Source organism: Mirounga leonina, unplaced genomic scaffold (assembly GCF_011800145.1).
Source record: "Mirounga leonina isolate KUSES-001 unplaced genomic scaffold, KU_Mleo_1.0 Mir_154, whole genome shotgun sequence".
NCBI classification, from domain to species: Eukaryota; Metazoa; Chordata; class Mammalia; order Carnivora; family Phocidae; genus Mirounga; species Mirounga leonina.
The window spans coordinates 51,556,904-51,575,357 of record NW_023270389.1 but is presented as its reverse complement, the minus strand read 5'-3'; the positions used below and the strand labels follow the sequence as shown (position 1 = coordinate 51,575,357).

The following is an 18,454-nucleotide window of genomic DNA, read 5'->3' as shown; positions in this document are numbered from 1 at the left end:
TGCTGTAGTGAGCACAGATGGATAACGATATCCAGAAGCTGGCCTCTCCTCTTTTAGATACTTGGTTTGGTCCTTGAAATGTTAGTCTGCCTTTTAGGGGTGCATTTTTAAGGCTTGAGTCTTATCACAAGATCATGTGGTAAGCTTCTCTGCATTGTCAGGGTAGACAGGTAGCATTCATACATACAAATGTAAACTTAATTATAACTGTTAATTAAGTTTACATCTCTGTAGCCAGTTTATTAATAAGCCGTCATGTTTTAGTTTCATAGAAAGCGCTGCTACTTATATTTTGGACTAATACTGTTACATTAATGCTTGACGGTTGTGAAGCATATATATTTAACAAGATGATATGTACAGGGGCGCCTGGGTGGCTCAGTCGTTAAGCGTCTGCCTTCGGCTTGGGTCATGGTCCCAGGGTCCTGGGATCAAGCCCCACATCGGGCTCCCTGCTCAGCCGGAAGCCTGCTTCTCCCTCTCCCACTCCCCCTGCTTGTGTTCCCTCTCTCGCTGTGTCTCTCTGTCAAATAAATAAATAAAATCTTAAAAAAAAATGATATGTACAATATGATTCAAATTTTCTTAAATATGTGTGTAGGGATAGGAAAAAATGATTATAAGCAATGTAACAAAATGTTAATTATGTTTATCTCTGGGTAGTGAGACCTCTTAGGCTTTTAAAAAATATTTTCCGTTTTGGGGAAAGTGAATATGTCATCAATAAAAAAATGTATGATCCCACTATGTATATACACACACATATGTATACAAATTATGATTTTTACAAAGTATTTAAAAAACCAAACAACTTTCTGATAAATTCTTAGTGAGATATCCAAGTTTTTGCAGACCAAGAGGTATCTATTCCTCAATTGTAGAGGGAAAAACCTCTCACATACAGCCATCAGAAAATGGAGAGTTACCCCTGTAAATTTATAATCTGCTTATGGCATAAAAAGATATTTGGAGGTGATACTTAATGATTATGGAAGTCTCTTAAAGATAGAAAATTGGAGGAAAAAGCCCTTTAGAATCAAAGTAGGACTGCAGATTATCTTCTGGAGCAATGTCAAGCAAGGTTTTTGTTAATATACTTTTTGCTTATTGGCGTGTTTCCGCCCCCCCCCCCCCCCGCCCCTGCCAGGGTTGTCTTCTGGCATATATATATATGTGTATATATATATATTTTTTTTTAAATTCACAATGAAATTAGCTTTATTTCAGTCCATGACAGGAATATAAGTTCTTACAACTTAGACTGCCTGCTTTATGGAATTAAAAATGTCAGTGAGAGCAGGGTACTGTTTTTAGCTACTAAAATATCAGTACCTGAGCATATTTGAGTAACAGAGAGACAACTTTCCAAACTGTCATCCCTTATATTTGTTTTGGGGCTCACAAAATGCACTCATAGGACTTACCTTATTTCCTTCTCAAATACTTGACATTGAAGATGCTCCCTTCTTGAAGTAGAACAGTAAAGATGTAGGCAGCACCACAATTTAGCCAGAGTTGGGATCAGAATGGATTTATTTCATCCTTTGCAGCCTTGTTTGAGTGTCTTTAATTGCCAGCTACTTCCTAGAAGCTGAGATTAGGGGACCGAATACCATGCAGTTTCCACATGTCTGTCTACCTGAGTCGTTCTGCTCTGTGATCATTAGAGCGCCTCTCTGACAGGGCTTAGCTGAGTGGGCCATGGGATCTGGAGCATCAATAACGCAAGCAGTGTCTTGGAAAGGACAGTCACGGGGCACTCTGAATTCTGCCTTCCAGAGACTCAGCCCCGGCTGGGCTTTAGCCCCACCCAGGTGGGGAGCTTCTTGCTGCACCTCCCCTGAGTGGGTAGCCTCCTTCAGACAGCATTTCTTTGACCTGGCCACCCCTCCCTGACCAGAGGTCACATGTCACAGGCTGTATGATTCCTCAGCTTTAATCCTCACCTTTCTGCTTTTGCACCAACTCAGAGGCTGAAATTAGGCCTTGGGCAGTATTAGGTAATCATGCTACTGCCTTCAGGCAAGGAACTGCACCACCATTTTGGGGCCATCTGTTACCAGGTAACTAGAGCTTGGTTGCCCAGAAAATAGAAGCAGTGGCCTCAAAGGCTTTGGGGTGGGGAAGATAGCTGCTCATCCTGCTTCCCCACAAACTCCAGAAGCAGTGTGTCCTGAGTTTTCCCGACAGTCACCAGAGAGCTGATCGTCAAAGCCAGTATCACAGGTGAGAAAGGAAGAGTGGGGATGTAGCGTGTCTGGTATATCTGGCAGCTGGATGCTTTCCCAGCAATTCAACAGTTGATACTTTGGTCAGAGAAGCCCTCTTTCAGGGTGATGTTTCCATAACAGTCTTTTCCAACTAAGTTAAGGTGAGCTGATAGCACTCTGTCATGCTAAACATTCTACCACTTACCATCACCATCGTGTCTGAGTATCTACGAGGGAGGAAGTCAATCTGAGATGTACCAAGGCTTGTTTTTCCACTGCTACCCTTAGCCTAGCTCTACTTTCTGATCTAAAGCTGAGGCAACCTGGTACCCCTGTGGAAATGCCTGCTGTATGAATTAATAGATTATTCTATTTTACATGTTTCTGTTTAAAAGGTAAGGGAGATGAAAGTAGAATTCATTCATTCAGTAAATTTTAATTGAGTACCTCCTATATTCCGGTTATTATTCTTGTCACTGTGGATACAGCAATGAACAAGACAGACAAGGCCCCTTTCCTTAGGAGGAAACAGATGTAAAATGGGAAAATGCGTTGGTGGGAAATTACTTGATGGGCTGGGGGTGGGGGAGAATTTAAGTGCTCAGGAAAGGCCTCGCTCAGATTTTACATTTGAGCTAAAAATCTAAATCACAAAAAGTTGCTATCCTTATGAAAATCTGGGAGAAGACTGTCCAGGCAGAAGGAACAGCAAGGGCAGTTGCCTTCAGTTAGGAATGAACTTGGTGTGTACAAGAAACAGGAACAAGGCCAGTGTGCCTGGAGCTTGAGAACAGGAGGGAGATGTGGTTCAAGACGAGGTTGGAGGGGAAGGCAGGGGCTCCAGATCATGAAGGGTCTTGTGGGCCATGGTAACAATTTTGGATTTCATTCTGAGCACAGTAGGAAGCTCTGGAGGGCTTTACACAGAAGAACCACAGGATGTGAAAGGGTATCATCTGGCTATGATAAGGAGAGTGGATTGTGGGGAACAAAGTGGAAACCAGTTAGTGGGTTAATGCAATGGCTCACCTAGGAGATGACATGTCTAATGGCTTGGGGACCAGGGTACTGAAGATGATTCCGGCACTGTGAAGAGCAGGAATTTCTCTGACTTCTTATACTCTTTCAGGACAGCCTTTAAGGTTAATCAGCTCTACATTTGAATCTAAATAAAGTAATATTTTGAACTAGCGCATAGTTTATGATTTCTAGCCATCCTGGTTTGTTTTGTTTTTTCATTTTATTACTGAAGTTTTTGATAATTTCTGACTCTTAAAACATCTTATTTCTCTTTGGCTTACTTCTGTGTACCCTGTCTGCTTAATCTATAATTTGTATCAGGGTGTTTGCCAAAGATTGCTTATAGTTGTTTATTAAAATACTTCTGGCCTTTCTTTTTTTTTTTTTTTTAGATTTTATCTATTTGACAGAAACACAGCGAAAGAGGGAACACAAGCAGGGGGAGTGGGAGAGGGAGAAACAGGCTTCCCACCAAGCAGGGAGCCCGATGTGGGGCTCAGTCCCAGGACCCTGGGATCATGACCCGAGCCGAAGGCAGACGCTTAACGACTGAGCCACCCAGGCGCCCCTGGCCTTTCTTTTTCTTTTCTTTTTTTTTTTTTTAAATCAGCTCCCCACCCAATGTGGGGCTTGGACATACAACCCAAAGAAGATCAAGAGTCACCAACTCTACCCACTGAGCCAGCCAGGCGCCCCTTATTGTCTTTCTTATTACAAAATCTTTTTTTTTTTTTAAGATTTTATTTATTTATTTGACAGACAGATACATAGTGAGAGAGGGAACACAAGCAGGGGGAGTACGAGAGGGAGAAGCAGGCTTCCTGCAGAGCAGGGAGCCTGATGTGGGGCCTGATCCCAGGACCCTGGGACCATGACCCAAGCTGAAGGCAGACACCCAACTGAGCCATCCAGGCACCCCTCTTATTATAAAATCTTTACTGCAGAAAATACAGCAAAATATAAGGGTAAAAACCCCTGTGACTCCACTATCCAGAGAAACCTTTTATTTCCTTTCCATCTTTTTTCTATGCATGCATATATTTAATTTTAAGTGGTTATTTCTTGAAGAAGTAAATTTTGCAAACGGTTTTCATAAGAAGTTCGCTAGTTAAGTGATTCATTTCATTTACTTTTTCATAGCATTCTTTAAGGTGGGGGATCAATTTCTTATTTTCTTGAACTGCTGTTGTCATTAGTTGAAAGGCCCTTCTCCCATTAGGTGTTCATTATATAATTTTAATGTGCTTTGATTACATTGTCTATGTCTTCAGCCAAGTTTCTAATAATATCCTTAGAACACCCAGCAAGCTAAAGTCATAGATTAGACCCAGAGTTAAAATTTTTTCCTTTTCTGGCATTTTTTTTTTTTTTCCCTCCAGAGCTGTAACTTGGTTAGCTTTGCTGGGATCCACCATTCTGATCTTCAGGTTATGTAAATTAAATATGTTAGCCTATTAATTAATTCTTATACTGCACTTAGGATTTATGGTGACTTATGGTTAGAAATCTATTCCTAATAACTTGTGGAACTAAGCTAGATCTTAGCTACAATGATGCATTCGGGAAAATAGAAATTCTTTTTTCAATGTATTTGTCCTGAAGGCAGGCTAAAATGTAATGATAATTCTTGGGATTATTTTGCAGACCTCAAAGGAAGATCTTCTGCAGGCTGATTTTGAAGGTGCTTTAAAGTTTTTCAGAGTTCAGCTTCCAAAGAGATACAGGGCGGAGGAGAATGCCAGAAGACTGATGGAGCAGGCGTGCAATATTAAGGTAAGGTACATGGATTTATATATAATAAAGACAGAACTTGAATGCAGAAAGAACGTGGCCAATTATATAAAACCGTTTTTCTCTATACATTGCTGGATTTTGACTATGTTTAAGGTGATACTGTGTATGAACTAGTCTCTCCCAGACATTTTTGTGAGGCTGGTATGTGTATAATACCTTCTAGTAGGACTTGGAGTGAAAGTTAGTAGGTTCAGATTGGAACAATAGGAAGACAAACATTTATCTTATAGGTAGGGCTCTAGAATGGACTGCTGTGATAGTGGTTTCCATGGCAGCAGACTTAGTATTTAGCTTTTGGCCATCTGTTTTAGGATTATTTACGACAAAGCAAGAAAAGCCTGCTTAGGCAGTGCTTTCTTTTCTCCAAGGGACTAGGAAAGCTTTGAGTCTTGGTCTGCCCATTCCCACCCCACATCTGCAAAATGGTCATGGATATATTGTTCCTTAACCTATGTCTCATAAAACTAAACAAGTTTCATATAATAATTTGATATGGAAATTTCTATCAAGAAAATTATGGTATCAAGATGAGAGAGCACATTTTTTAAAGATTTGGAACCAATTTATTGATGTTAATTCTTGTACCTCTGGAATATACTAGGGAATCTTCTTACCTAACTATGACATAAATACAAATTTCCCTTCTGAACAAAGAGACAAAGATCCCATGTCTTATGGACCTTATGTTCTTGCAGAAGGAAACAGACAATAAATGACTAAAATAATAAATAATATATTTAATATGCTAGAAGGTGATAAATAGCTAGGAAAAAAGGAAAAGTAGGGTGAAATAAGCAAGACTGGATTGGTGAGGAGAGGGAAAGTTACAGTTGTTAATAGGTATTCAGAGTAAGTAGACCTCATTAAAAAGGTGAAGGAGAGGAGTTAGTCATGGAGATGTGTAGGGGAAGAATGTTCCAGTGGAGACAACAGCTAGTTCAAAGGCCCTGAGGCTGGCTCATGCCTGGTGGGTTTGAAGAACAGCAAGAAGGCCAATGTAGCTGGAGTGAAGTGAATGAAAATGAGAGCAATAGAAGAGGAAGTTAGAGAGCTCACAAGGAGACAGAAAATGTAGGTCTTTGTAAGGATTCAGACTTTAAGTGAAGTGGGTAGCTCTTGCAGGGTTTTGAGTGGAAGAGTGATATGATCTGCCTGAGGTTTTAGAGGATCACAGCACTTACTGTGTTGAAAACAGACTGCAAGAAAGTAAGGGTGGAAGTAGGGAGGTCAGACAGGGGGTTTTGCAGTAATCCTGTTGAAAAATAATGATAGAGTTTACCAGGGTGATAACAATGAGATAGAGATGGAGTGGAGACGGAGGTAGTTGGAACCTGAGTATATTTTGAAAGAGAACCAAAAGGATTTCATGATACATTACACATGAGTATGAGAGGAAATGAGGAGTCAAGATGACTCCATAGATTTTGGATTAGGAGATTAGAAGATTGAGATGCCATTGGGTTATTAAGTTCATTACTTAAAATGTACTTTGACATAGACTTCATTTAAGCATCATACCCACTCTAACACTTTTTTGGTGTAACACTGTTGTTTTTTATCTTAACTTATTTTAAAGTGAATTCTAAATGTCGAAAAGTACAATTCAGTGCTAAAAGTAAATAACTGAGGAGAAAAAAATATATTGTCTTTCAAATGAATTCTATATTTAAAAAAAAAATCATTTTCCAAAGATACTAAAGCAAAACAAACCTCTGAATCTTCATCCTAAAATGCAAACTTGTAAAGCCTTCCAGACTAATTATTTTATTTGGCTGGGCCAAATGACCTAAGTATGAGCCACATTTGTCTGTAGACTTTGAAAATACATTTCAGTAGTCATGGTGGCTTTGATTGAATTTTTTGGGTGGTATGTTTGAAAGGTAGGCTCCAGCCCTCTGATTGTTCCAGAGCTGTCAGAGAAAGGTACTGTAACTAGAACAGTTCTATAGGAATCTGTTAAAATAAAACATTCATTTCTAAGAATGAGATGAGAGAATTAGGAGGTACAGGTAAGGTAGAAAGTTAAATGTCTTCAAGGGAAATTTGGTAACATCGGTCAATCACTGAGAATGGAAAACCCAGGAAACAATCCAAAATCGTGAGATGTACAGGGAAGGATTTTTTCCAATATAATTTATGAAGCTCCTCAGAGGATGGAGGCAATTAACAATGGTCAAACCAGAAACTTGGTATCTGAAAGACACAGAAACTTAAAATGTTAGAAAGTAAGTTCAAAATAGGATTTGATTGGGCTATTTCTGGAATGAACATGTGCAACCAGAATAATTTGTGTGAACATGAGCAGATAGACATGAATTTTTATTTTAAGTAATAATGAATTATTTGATTTTGTTTTTTGTTTTTAGGTCTTGTTTTGGGTTTTGTTTTTTGTCTTTGCATTATCTAAGGAGAGTAACTTTTTCTTAGCTATATAAAACAGTGCTCACAGGACACCATGTTTATTAAGGTATAGTTGATAACATTATATTAGTTTCAGTCACAAAATTGAGAAATGATCACCACAATAAGTCCAGTTAACCCTTGTCACCATCCATAGTTACAAAATATTTTCTTCTTGTGGTAAGAACTTTAAAGATCCACTCTCCTAGTAGCAGTATGGTATTATTAACTATAGTCATCATGCTGTATAGTATATCCCCATGACTTATTTATTTTATAATGAATAATGTCATCATTTTATAATGAAATTTGTACCTTTTGACCCCCTTCACCCATTTTACCCACTTTACCCCCTGCCTCAGGCAGTCTGTTCTCTGTATCCCTGAACTTGGTATTTTTGGGTTTTTTAGATTCTACATGTAAGTGAGATCATCTGGTATTTATCTTTTTCTGTCTGACCTATTTCACTTAGCATAATGCCATCAAGTTCCATCCATATTGTGCCCAATGGCAAGATTTCATTCTTTTTTGTGGCTGAATAATATTCCTTTGTGCATGTATGCTACATTTTCTTTAGCCATTCATCTATCAGGGGCCATTTAGGTTTCCATTGCTGGCTATTGTAAATAATGCTGTAATGAACATGGGGTGCATATTATCTTTTCAAATTAGTGTTTTTGTTTTATTCAGATAAATACCCAGAAGTGAAATTACTAGATTGTATGGTAGTTTTGTTTTTAATTTTTTTGAAGAACCTTCATTTTCATAATGGCTGCACCAATTTACATTTCCACAATTGCAGAAGGGTTTCCTTTTCTCCACATCCTGGCCAGCACTTATTTCTTATCTTTTTGATAATAGCCACTCTAACAGATGTGAAGTGATATCTCATTTTGGTTTTGATTTGCATTTCCCTGATGATTAGTAGTGCTGGGCACCTTTTCATGTACCTGTTGTTTGTCTGTATGTCTTCTTTGGAAAAATGTCTGTTCAGGTCCTCTGCCCAGTTTATAATCAGATTGTTGTTGGTTTTTTTTTTTGCTGTTGAGTTATAGGAGTTCTTTATATATTTTGGATATTAACTCTTTATCAGACATATGATTTGCAAATATTTTCTACCATTCAATAGGTTGCCTTTTCATTTTGTTGATGGTTTTCCTTTGCTGTGCAAAAGTTGTTTAAACTCATGGGGCTTGAACTCACAATCCTGAGATCAAAACCTGAGCTGAAATCAAGAGTCAGACACTTAACCAACTGAGCCACCCAGGCACCTCTGTGTAAAACTTTTTAGTATGATGTAGTCCCACTTGGTTTATTTTTGCTTTTGTTGTATTTATTTTAGATGTCAAATCCAAAAAAAAAAATCATCACCAAGACACATCAAGGAGCTCACCACCTATGTTTTCTTCTAGGAGTTTTTTTGTTTTTTTTTAAAGATTTTATTTATTTATTTGACATAGAGACAGCGAGAGCAGGAACACAAGCAAGGGCAGTGGGAGAGGGAGAAGCAGGCTTCCTGCTGAGCAGGGAGCCCAATGTGGGGCTCGATCCCAGGACCCTGGGATCATGACCTGAGCTGAAGGCAGACGCTTAATGACTGAGCCAGCCAGGCGCCCCTCTTCTAGGAGTTTTATGGTTTAAGGTCTTATGTTCAAGTTTTTTAATCCATTTTGAGTTAATTTTTGTGTTTGGTATAAGATAGTGGCCCAGTTTCATTCTTTTGCATATGACGGTCTAGTTTTTCCATCGCCATTTATTGAAGAAATTGTCCTTTCCCCATAGTATGTCCTGGCTCCTTTGTTGTAAATTAATTGATCATATATGCACGGATTTATTTCTGGCTTCTCTATTTTGTCCCACTGATCTGTGTCTGTTTTTTTTTTTTTTTTTTTTTTTAACGCTGCTATCATACTGTTTTGATTACTTTGGCTTTGTAGTGTTGTTGAAGTCAGAGAGTGTGATGCCTCCAGCTTTGTTCTTCTTTCTCAAGATTGCTTTGGGTATTTGGGATCTTTTGTGGTTCTATGCAAATTTTAAAATTGTTTGTTCCCTTTCTGTGAAAGATGTCATTGGAATTTTGATAGGGATTGTATCGATCTATAGATTGCTTTGGGTGTATAGACCTTTTAACAATATTAATCTAACCTGTGAACACGGAATATCTTTCTATTTATTTGTGTCTTCTTTAGTTTCTTCCATTAATGTCTTATAGTTTTCAGTGTACAGATCTTTCCGTGGTTAAATTTATTCCAAGGTATTTTTTGATGCAATTATAAAATGGATTGTTTTCTTAATTTCTCTTTTTGGTAGTTTCTCATTCATGTATTGAAATACAACAGTTTTGTATATTGATTTTGTATCACAGGATATCATTTTAATTTATAAAGTGATTATGAGGTAGACGTGAGGTGAAACTCAGAGAAGGAAGACGGAAGTAGTATAATATCCAAGGATTGTGCTGGAACTGGAGCATAGGTTTCCAACCTAAAGGTTTAAAATTGTTTTTTAACTGAGACCTACATTTTAAAATAGGTTTTATATCAAAACCCTGACCCCCCCCCCACACACACATATCTGAAGAAATACTCTTACAATGTGTGATGTACTCTGATGTTTCCTCTTCTACTACTGTATTGTATTCTGTGTCATTTAAACTTCTTGAAGAAAAATCTTCAAACCGAAAAGGTAATCATAACCCACTAAATCGATTTCACAACAGCTTGCTGTTTTGAAAAAACACTGAGGTCTGTCATACCGTTCACACCACCTCCCTCTTCCCCATTCTTATATGCTGCAACTTGTGAGAAGTTGTGGAGCTTGAGGTGTGGCAATGAATAATGGAAGTAGGGGTGTGGTAAGGATGTGCGTCCTCATGCCGTCCTTGTAGCAGAATATGCTGGCAACTGCAAAGTTTAGGGAATGATGGATTTACAGATCGAGGCTGTGTGTTAGGCAAAGCATTCACAGACAGAGGTGACTGCAGGTATGGAATAGGCAAACAAGCTGCTCTCACAATTTCTTATCTACAGCCTTGAGACTAAAGATAGAATATCAAAAATAAAAAAAAATTATTTTAATTATTTTCAAAGTTAGTATTTGTGTATGATTATATCTTTTTTGAATTGACATGTTCTCATTTAATTACCCAACAGGATGAATCACTTTCCTCTAACTTTAAGGAACTAGGTGATGAGTGATTGCAGTGAACTGACTGCTTTTAAAATAGATGCAACAGTTAGTTGCAGGTGAAAAGTAACTTAGTTCCATATGTGGTTTATTTCTGCATGTGTACAACAAGATGTATTAACAAACCACACTGGATTAGATAAATAACTTTATTCTTCTCAAACCTGTATAATATTAAATATCAAAAATGTTTTTGTGGGTTTTTTTCTGATTTAACTAACATGATTTTAAATGTTTCTCATATCTTCCTGTGCCTATGGTTTCAGCTAGGTTATAATCGGAAAATATGTTGACCCATCAGACTTGATTTGAAAAGTCATTTGCTTACTTAATATATGAATATCCTGTACTTCCTCAGGCTTTGTTGAATACCATTATTCAGTTGTTACTGGTAGTTAAAAATTCTGCTACTGTAGACCTTCTTAAACTTGAATCTTGGCTTCATGTACTCTAAATCAGTAGAAATTTGAATTTCTTAACACAAGCATATGAGCATTTTGTTTTTCCAGGTAAGACGATCCAGAGCTTCCATTAGATTCTTAAAAGGAATTCAGTAACTCAAAAAAAAATTAGCCTGTATACTGTAGGACAGTCTTAAACTTGCTAAGTAAATTGATATTTTTATAAAGTATAAGAATTTATGAATGTGATATCTATAGATATTCAAATGCTTATACATACAACCTTTATAATTATTCTTGATCTGCCTGTTGTTCTATATAATTTTATTCAACATCATTTATATTGTATTAGGTTGAATTGATGAAATTGCCATTCTTGTTGGTCAAAAATTTAAGATATTAGACATCGTATATGATTTAATTCTTTCATGCCTCTCCATACAATTCAATGCTATGTAGATAAATGATGAAATATTAAAATTTTGAATCTTTTAATTACAATGAAATGCATTTAGCTGGCATTGCTCTGATAAGAATAAAAGGATAAACTAGAAGAGTAAAACACCTGTAATAAAAGTTAGAGTACTGTGTATACCTTAGTTCTACGGACATGCAAACTCCCTGAGAATTGCTCTTCAAAGACTGGGAAACAAGTCTTGTCTGTTCGTTTGTTTGTTTGTTCGTTCCTTCGTTCCTTGTTCATTTTTATTTGGAAAAATGTTCCAAATGCCACATTTGTGATGCATCTCATTAGTAGCAAAGTTCATCACATCACTCAAAATAGTCTGTTGGTAGATCTTCATAAAAGAATATTTAAAAATAGAAATCAGCCTCTTTCATTTGATTTTATTAGTGAAATAATTTGAGCAAAATTAAAACCTCAAAATTTGACGTTAAACTAAAACAAAGTAGTTAGGAAAGGAAGTTAATTTCTTGAGTGCCTGTTGTATGCAGGAACTATGCAAGAGAACTTCTGAGAGGAAATAAGAGTTAAGATAAGACCTGAAGGGTTAGCAGGAGTTAAGGAGTATCTGAAGCTAGGGGAATATGCCCAGAGGTAAGAAAATGTGGTTGAACAAGCAAGCCCTAATCATAGTTGATGACTAGAGAATGGGGGTGAGGGGATTAAATAGAGAGAAGACAGAGTAAGCAGGAGCCAGACTGCTGGTGCAGAGCCATGTAAGCCATGGTAAGCAATTTGGATTTTATCCTGAGAGCAATGGGAAGCACTGAGGGATTTTAAATAAGAGGCAGAAATAATCAGCTGTTTGTTTTAGAAAGATCTTTCTGGCTGCTATGTGGAGAATGGATTGAAAGGGGTAAAATTAGATATTGGTGACAGACCAATTCAGGGGTGGTTGAGGTAATCCAGGTGAGAAGTGACCAGAGTATCTGTTACGGGCTGGAGAAATATCGACAGATTCCAGAGATATTCAAGAGATAGAATCAAGAGATCTTAGTGATTAAATGTGAGCATTAGGGCAGGGAAGAGAGCCTGTGATGACTTTCAGAATTCTTACTTAGGCAACTTGATAGTAATCACACTGCAAAGAGAACAAAGGAGAACAAATTACAAGGATAGAAGATAATGAGTGAACTGTTGGACATGTGAAGTTTGCAGTGTATATCCACAATCTCATATCCAAATATATAGAAATATCAAGTAAGTGGATGGGTATGGAAGTGAGATCTGAGCTGAAAGTAGGTATTTGAATGTCCCACTATTGAAACCATGAGAGTGGGTGAATTCTCATAGGGGAGCAGAAAGGAATGTTGAGGATAGGTACATTAACATGTAAAAAAATGGGCTGAGAAGTAGAAGCTGGTGAGACTGAGAAGACAGGAAGAAACCCAGAAGAGAAGTGAAGTGTGACTGCTAAAGGAAAAGGTATTTGTTTTCAAGAAGGAAGAAGTTGAATAAATGTCAGTAATGCTTAGAGGTCATATAAGGTAGTGAAAAGCAGACATTGTGCAATAGTTAATGATAAAGATGTCCTTAATGGCCTTAGTGAGAGCAGTTTCAGTGGAGTGATGAAGTATAAACTCCAGTGATTCAAGGAATAAATGGGAGGGGAGGAAATGGAGAAAGGAAGATAAAACAACTCTTCTGAGAAGGTTAGAATGGGAAGAAGATGGGGGATGAAAGAGATGGCCAGTGAGCCAGAGAATAGGTACAAGAGAGATAAGAAGACATGAGATTGAGGGGCACCTAGGTGGCTCAGTCGTTAAGCATCTGCCTTTGGCTCAGGTCATGATCCCAGGGCCCTGGGATTGAGCCCCACATCGGGCTCCCTGCTCCACAGGAAGCCTGCTTCTCCCTCTCCCACTCCCCCTGCTTCTGTTCCATCTCTCTCTGTCAAATAAATAAATAAATCTTAAAAAAAAAATAAAGACATGAGACTGATATGGATGTTTGGAGGATGGGAAAGATGAGTCTCTAAATGCTAAAAAACTTAAATGAATCAATTTCTTCATTGAGCACCTATTATATGCCTGGCGCTGTGCTAGACCCAGGGAATACAAGGTAGATATGCTCCCTGAAATCATGGGATTTCCATACTATTGTGTGCAAAATGTTAGTTAGATAATCACCTTAATAACTGTGTAATTACAAGTGAGACAAAAGCTCAGAAGGGAATAAGAAGGATATATGAGGGGAAGGAGCAAAGGAACCTGATTCTGACTCAATCAACAATTTAGGGAAAGCTTTCTCAAACTGAGATTATAAGGCATTCCAGACTGAAGGAACAGCATGTACAAACAGTGTGAAGAAGGAGGCAGTAAGTTCTGTTTAAGAAACTGAGGGAAAGCAAATGGGACTATAGCTGAGAGAATCATGAGGGCTGATATGTAGGAGCCAGACCACTCCATCTTCAAATAAGAAGAAAAGGCCCACAGAAAGAGAAAAGTTGAAGATTCGGTAAAGAAAGAGGAATATATCAAGAGACAGGCCTCCAAGTAGGGTAAGGGATTAGATTCCAGAGAATAGACCTTTCTTCCATTACAGTAGAAGGGAATGAGCAAGGAATCAATGAGGATGAAGGGAATGTGCAGTTTGGTGGGGAGGAAATTGAGAATATTTCATTTGAAGGTTTCTGTTATTTCAATTAAGCAGATTCTAGAGGAAGGGAGTATATAGTAGAGTGAGAGGTTTAAAGAACATGGAAAAGCTTTTAGAACAGACGTTGTAGAGATTGGAAGAACTAAGTGAGAAAACACACAAAGAGTTGTTGGACCATTGTTGGAGATCATGAATTCATAGTGGCAAGAATCTGGAGCATTTTGTGAGTTTCTCCAGAAACACTCAGCAGCCCAAATATATACATGAAGAATGTAGACAGTTATCTTGACCCCAAGTTGAGGTTTGCCAGCATGAGGCAAAGGAAGGACAGTGGGGCCAAGGCAACGGTACTCTAATAAACCAGATCTTGGGGGAATGAGAGGGATGAGGAAAAGGGGAATCCCTGATCTGTCACTTGTGCCAATTTCCACGGTGTAAATACTCCGACGATAGCCAATTTCAAGGTGCCAATAACTTAAGAACAGGCTCACACATGGGCGCCTGAGTGGCTCAGTCGGTTAAGCATCCGACTCTTGATTTCAATTCAGGTCAGGATCTCAGGGTCATGAGATCGAGCCCCATGTGTGGTTCTGTGCTCAGCATGGAGTCTGCCTGAGATTCCCTCTCTCCCTTTCCCTCTGCCCCTCCCTCCCTCAAATAAATAAATAAAACCTTAAAAAAAAAATAAAATAAAGAAGAACTGGCTCACACAATTTCTGAATGTTAATAGTCACTTCTCAGGAACTAGTACTTGATGACCCTAAGCACACACAGGTTCAGAGAGATGAGGCTAGAAGAGTGTGTTTGACATGATGGAAAATGGAGTTTAACAAGTAGAAGAGAAAGTGAAGACCAATGGGGACTGAGAGTCTGCAAGAAAAGGGGGTGGAGGAGAACTGCAAAGAATTGTTGAACTCCATGACTTAGGAGAATGGTGGAGGAGAACATTAAATGAGTTGGTGGTGGTTACCCAAGAAAAAAGCACCTTTCCTCCAAAAACTCTTATATTTGAAAGACAATTTAGTGACACTGGAAGACAATACCGACTTGTACTTAAAATTTTCAGTTGTAGCTCAGGTTAGTTAGTGGCAGCAGAACCGTGCCAATTGCTATTTTGCCATCTATGGCCAGCTCCTCTGACTTGCCTCTCTGTCCTGGCAAGAGTGCTACCGTCTCTCCCATCTTCCTGTGATCATAGACATTGGAAATGCCTTGAGGTGGAATAAACAGAGATGGCAGAGACAACAGGAGCAAGGGAGATGAGGAGGACCCATGATGGCTAAAAAGAAAGTTCTGCCCTGGCATCTTGCTCACACACCAAAATTGGCTTCCTGCCTCATGCGGGAGAGGTAGCCACCAATGACAGAGGGGTTACCGTGGTAACTACTTTCTTCAGAAAATTCTAAGCTCTGCGCCAGCACAGTTACCTCTTTACTGAGATGGACAATTATCTACGCTCCCAGAGTGGATTAATATAATTTGATCTTGCCTCCCACAAATCACATTTGTAATGGGATATGGTAAATTTGTTTGTCTAGAAATTTAACATTTTTTTTCCCTTTTAAGACCTCCATATTGGTAACCGTGGATTTGAATTTAACTGTTTGAAAAATAACTTTCAACAAAACTGTAAAGAACATTTGTATTAAAAGCTATTTACCTCTTATTTCTTCATGCCGTTTCCTATTTATTTCTGACTGTTGTTGCTATGTGTAAACAAGAATATAATCTCCCAAATAAAGGCTTTCTTTGAATTAGCAATGAGGCCACACAGAAGCTTCTGTCAACTCCATGGATCTAAAATGTGTACCCTTATGTACACCATGGAAAGGGTTCATTTTTAATAGAACTACATCTAGTGTTCCTTTCCTATAAAGACCTCTATGTTGACAACCACAGTTGGAAATATTTGGTTTAAAGGGTCATAATCTTCTTGCTGGGGAAGTGTTATGTTGCAGGATACAGAGATGTGATAAATAACAAACTGATAATGAGATAGTTTCTATATCAAAACAGTTCCTCTTTTTTCCTTTGAGGCTTCTTTTTTTTTTTCCCAAAGATTTTATTTATTTATTTATTCATTCATTTATTTATTTGAGAGAGCGCGCCTGCACGGGAGTGCCTACGGGCCCGTGCAGGGGAGGGGCAGAAGGAGAGGGAGAATCTCAAGCAGACTGCAGTTAGCAGGAGCCGGACTGGGGGCTTGATCTAATGGCCCTAAGATCATGACCTGAGCTAAAATCAAGAGTCGGATACTTAACCGACTGAGCCACCCAGGCGCCCATCCTTTGTGGCTTCTATTAACATTCATAATCCTCAGTGTACCTCAGATTTGGGGCATTGTTTTGTTTCTACCCCCAAATTAATGCAATTTGATTTTGCTTCTCACAATCATGTACTATGGGAATGAACAGGGAACATGTAAATGTTGGACGTGCTCTGAAACAGTTGATGACAGGTGGAGAAAATAGGCCGTAGCTCCAGACGCCCAGGCATCAGGTGCCCTCCACATTTAGAGAACTGAGCTTTTCTGTCTGTTTCTAATCAACTAGAATACATTTGTCCCCTTTATTACTTCTTCATTTTATTCTACCATTATCCCTACTTCTGCCCGTCATTTTCTTTCAGTTTATTAAGGAGAAAGCCATATAGATATTTTAAAATTAACTTGGTGGATGAACCTGGGTATTGTATCATGAGCTAATCTATATAAATCATTAGGTTGTCCTACACCAAAGAAAAATAAGATAAATGGTTATAAAATTGATTTTTATATGGGCATCTCTCTTTTTAGTAAGGGAAACAATAAATCATAGGAATAAAGCATTATACCTTTACATGCATCCCAAACTTGGTGCAGCGTCCTCATGCAGAGCTCTGCACATCAAATTAACAACAAAAAAGAATACTTCAAAACTGCTATTTCCAACTAGCAGTTTCTCTTCCATCAGACTTTAAGTATCTTTTTCTCCCCTGCAATGAATTCACTCTCATCAATCTTCCAAAGACTTAGTAAAAATGGGAGTTTTCATACTTCATATACCTTCCTGCAGTGTTTTGCCCATTACTTCCTATCTTAAATTGTAACATTTATGTTTATCTGTGCTGGAGCATAAAGTTAGAACCCGTCTTCAGTTTTTGGCAACATTGGTAATAAATAATTTTCCTGCTCAACTACTTACACTGAGATCCACCTTTCTTTGTTTTTTAAACTATTTGTGTTTGTTTTTGAGAGAGAGAGAGCTTGCATGCACACAAGTTGGAGGGGAAGGGGCAGAGAGAGAGAGAGAGAATCACAAGCAGGCTCCACTTCCTGTGTGGAGCCTGACACGCAGGGCTCGAGCTCATGACCCTGAACTGAAATCAAGAGTTGGACACTTAACCAACTGAGCCACCCAGGCACGCCCCCCCCCTTTTTTTTTTAACTATTTGAATTCATATTAAGATTATATTTAAAGTGATGCTTCACAGTTTGTGTTTGGGGATCTGATTCAGACAAGAAAATATGTGTCGTGTTCTTCTGTGCCCTTGTTGCTGCTCACTAGAAATAATTTTGTTTTTGTAGGTAGCAATAAAAATAAATTTAGATGTTGAAGGTGTTGAAAATAGGTTGGGTTAAGATAGCTGGGTCATTGGATCCTGGGGGCTTAGTATTCTAAACCCTTCAACCACAGCTGTTTCAGATGCCATGCCTCTGTAAGACTGATGAGTCACTGACCTCTACTTCTGAAACTAATAATATATGTTAATTAATTGAATTTAAATTAAAAAAAAAAGATGCCATTGCCTCCACTCTGGGGGTATAAGGTAAAATTACATTATATTTACTTAGTTGTTATATGCCTGTTCCACCAACCCATGGACCCATTTAGTATTTAGCTGGCAAATAACTGAGTCGAATTAATGCTCTGGAGAACCTACATCTTTTACTATTAAGCCTTTTTCTCTCCTTCTCCCTGGCAAAAAAAAAAAAAAAAATTCTTTTAAGGTGGTGGAAGTATGGGGCGCCTGGGTGGCTCAGTCGGTTAAGCGTCTGCCTTCGGCTCAGGTCATGATCCTGGAGTCCCGGGATCGAGTCCCGCATCGGGCTCCCTGCTCGGCGAGGAGCCTGCTTCTCCCTCTGACCCTCCCCCCTCTCATGTGCTCTCTCTCATTCTCTCTCTCTGAAATAAATAAATAAAATCTTTAAAAAAAAAAAAAGTTCTTTTGGGGCGCCTGGGTGGCTCAGTCGGTTAAGCGTCTGCCTTCGGCTCAGGTCATGATCCTGGAGTCCCGGGATCGAGTCCCGCATCGGGCTCCCTGCTCGGCGGGGAGTCTGCTTCTCCCTCTGACCCTCCCCCCTCTCATGTGCTCTCTCTCATTCTCTCTTAAATAAATAAATA

At 38.6% G+C, this 18,454-nt stretch overlaps 1 protein-coding gene across 6 annotated transcripts in view; it reads left to right on the top strand.

The window, feature by feature from the left end:
• RABGAP1L (RAB GTPase activating protein 1 like) overlaps positions 1–18,454 on the top strand; it is a 769,071-nt gene that overhangs the window by 614,057 nt on the left and 136,560 nt on the right. For all 6 annotated transcript variants that reach the window (XM_035010758.1, XM_035010760.1, XM_035010761.1 and 3 more), the window contains one exon: positions 4,875–5,003. In XM_035010758.1, coding sequence (XP_034866649.1) covers positions 4,875–5,003 — 129 coding nt within the window. The remainder of the gene's footprint in view (positions 1–4,874; positions 5,004–18,454) is intronic.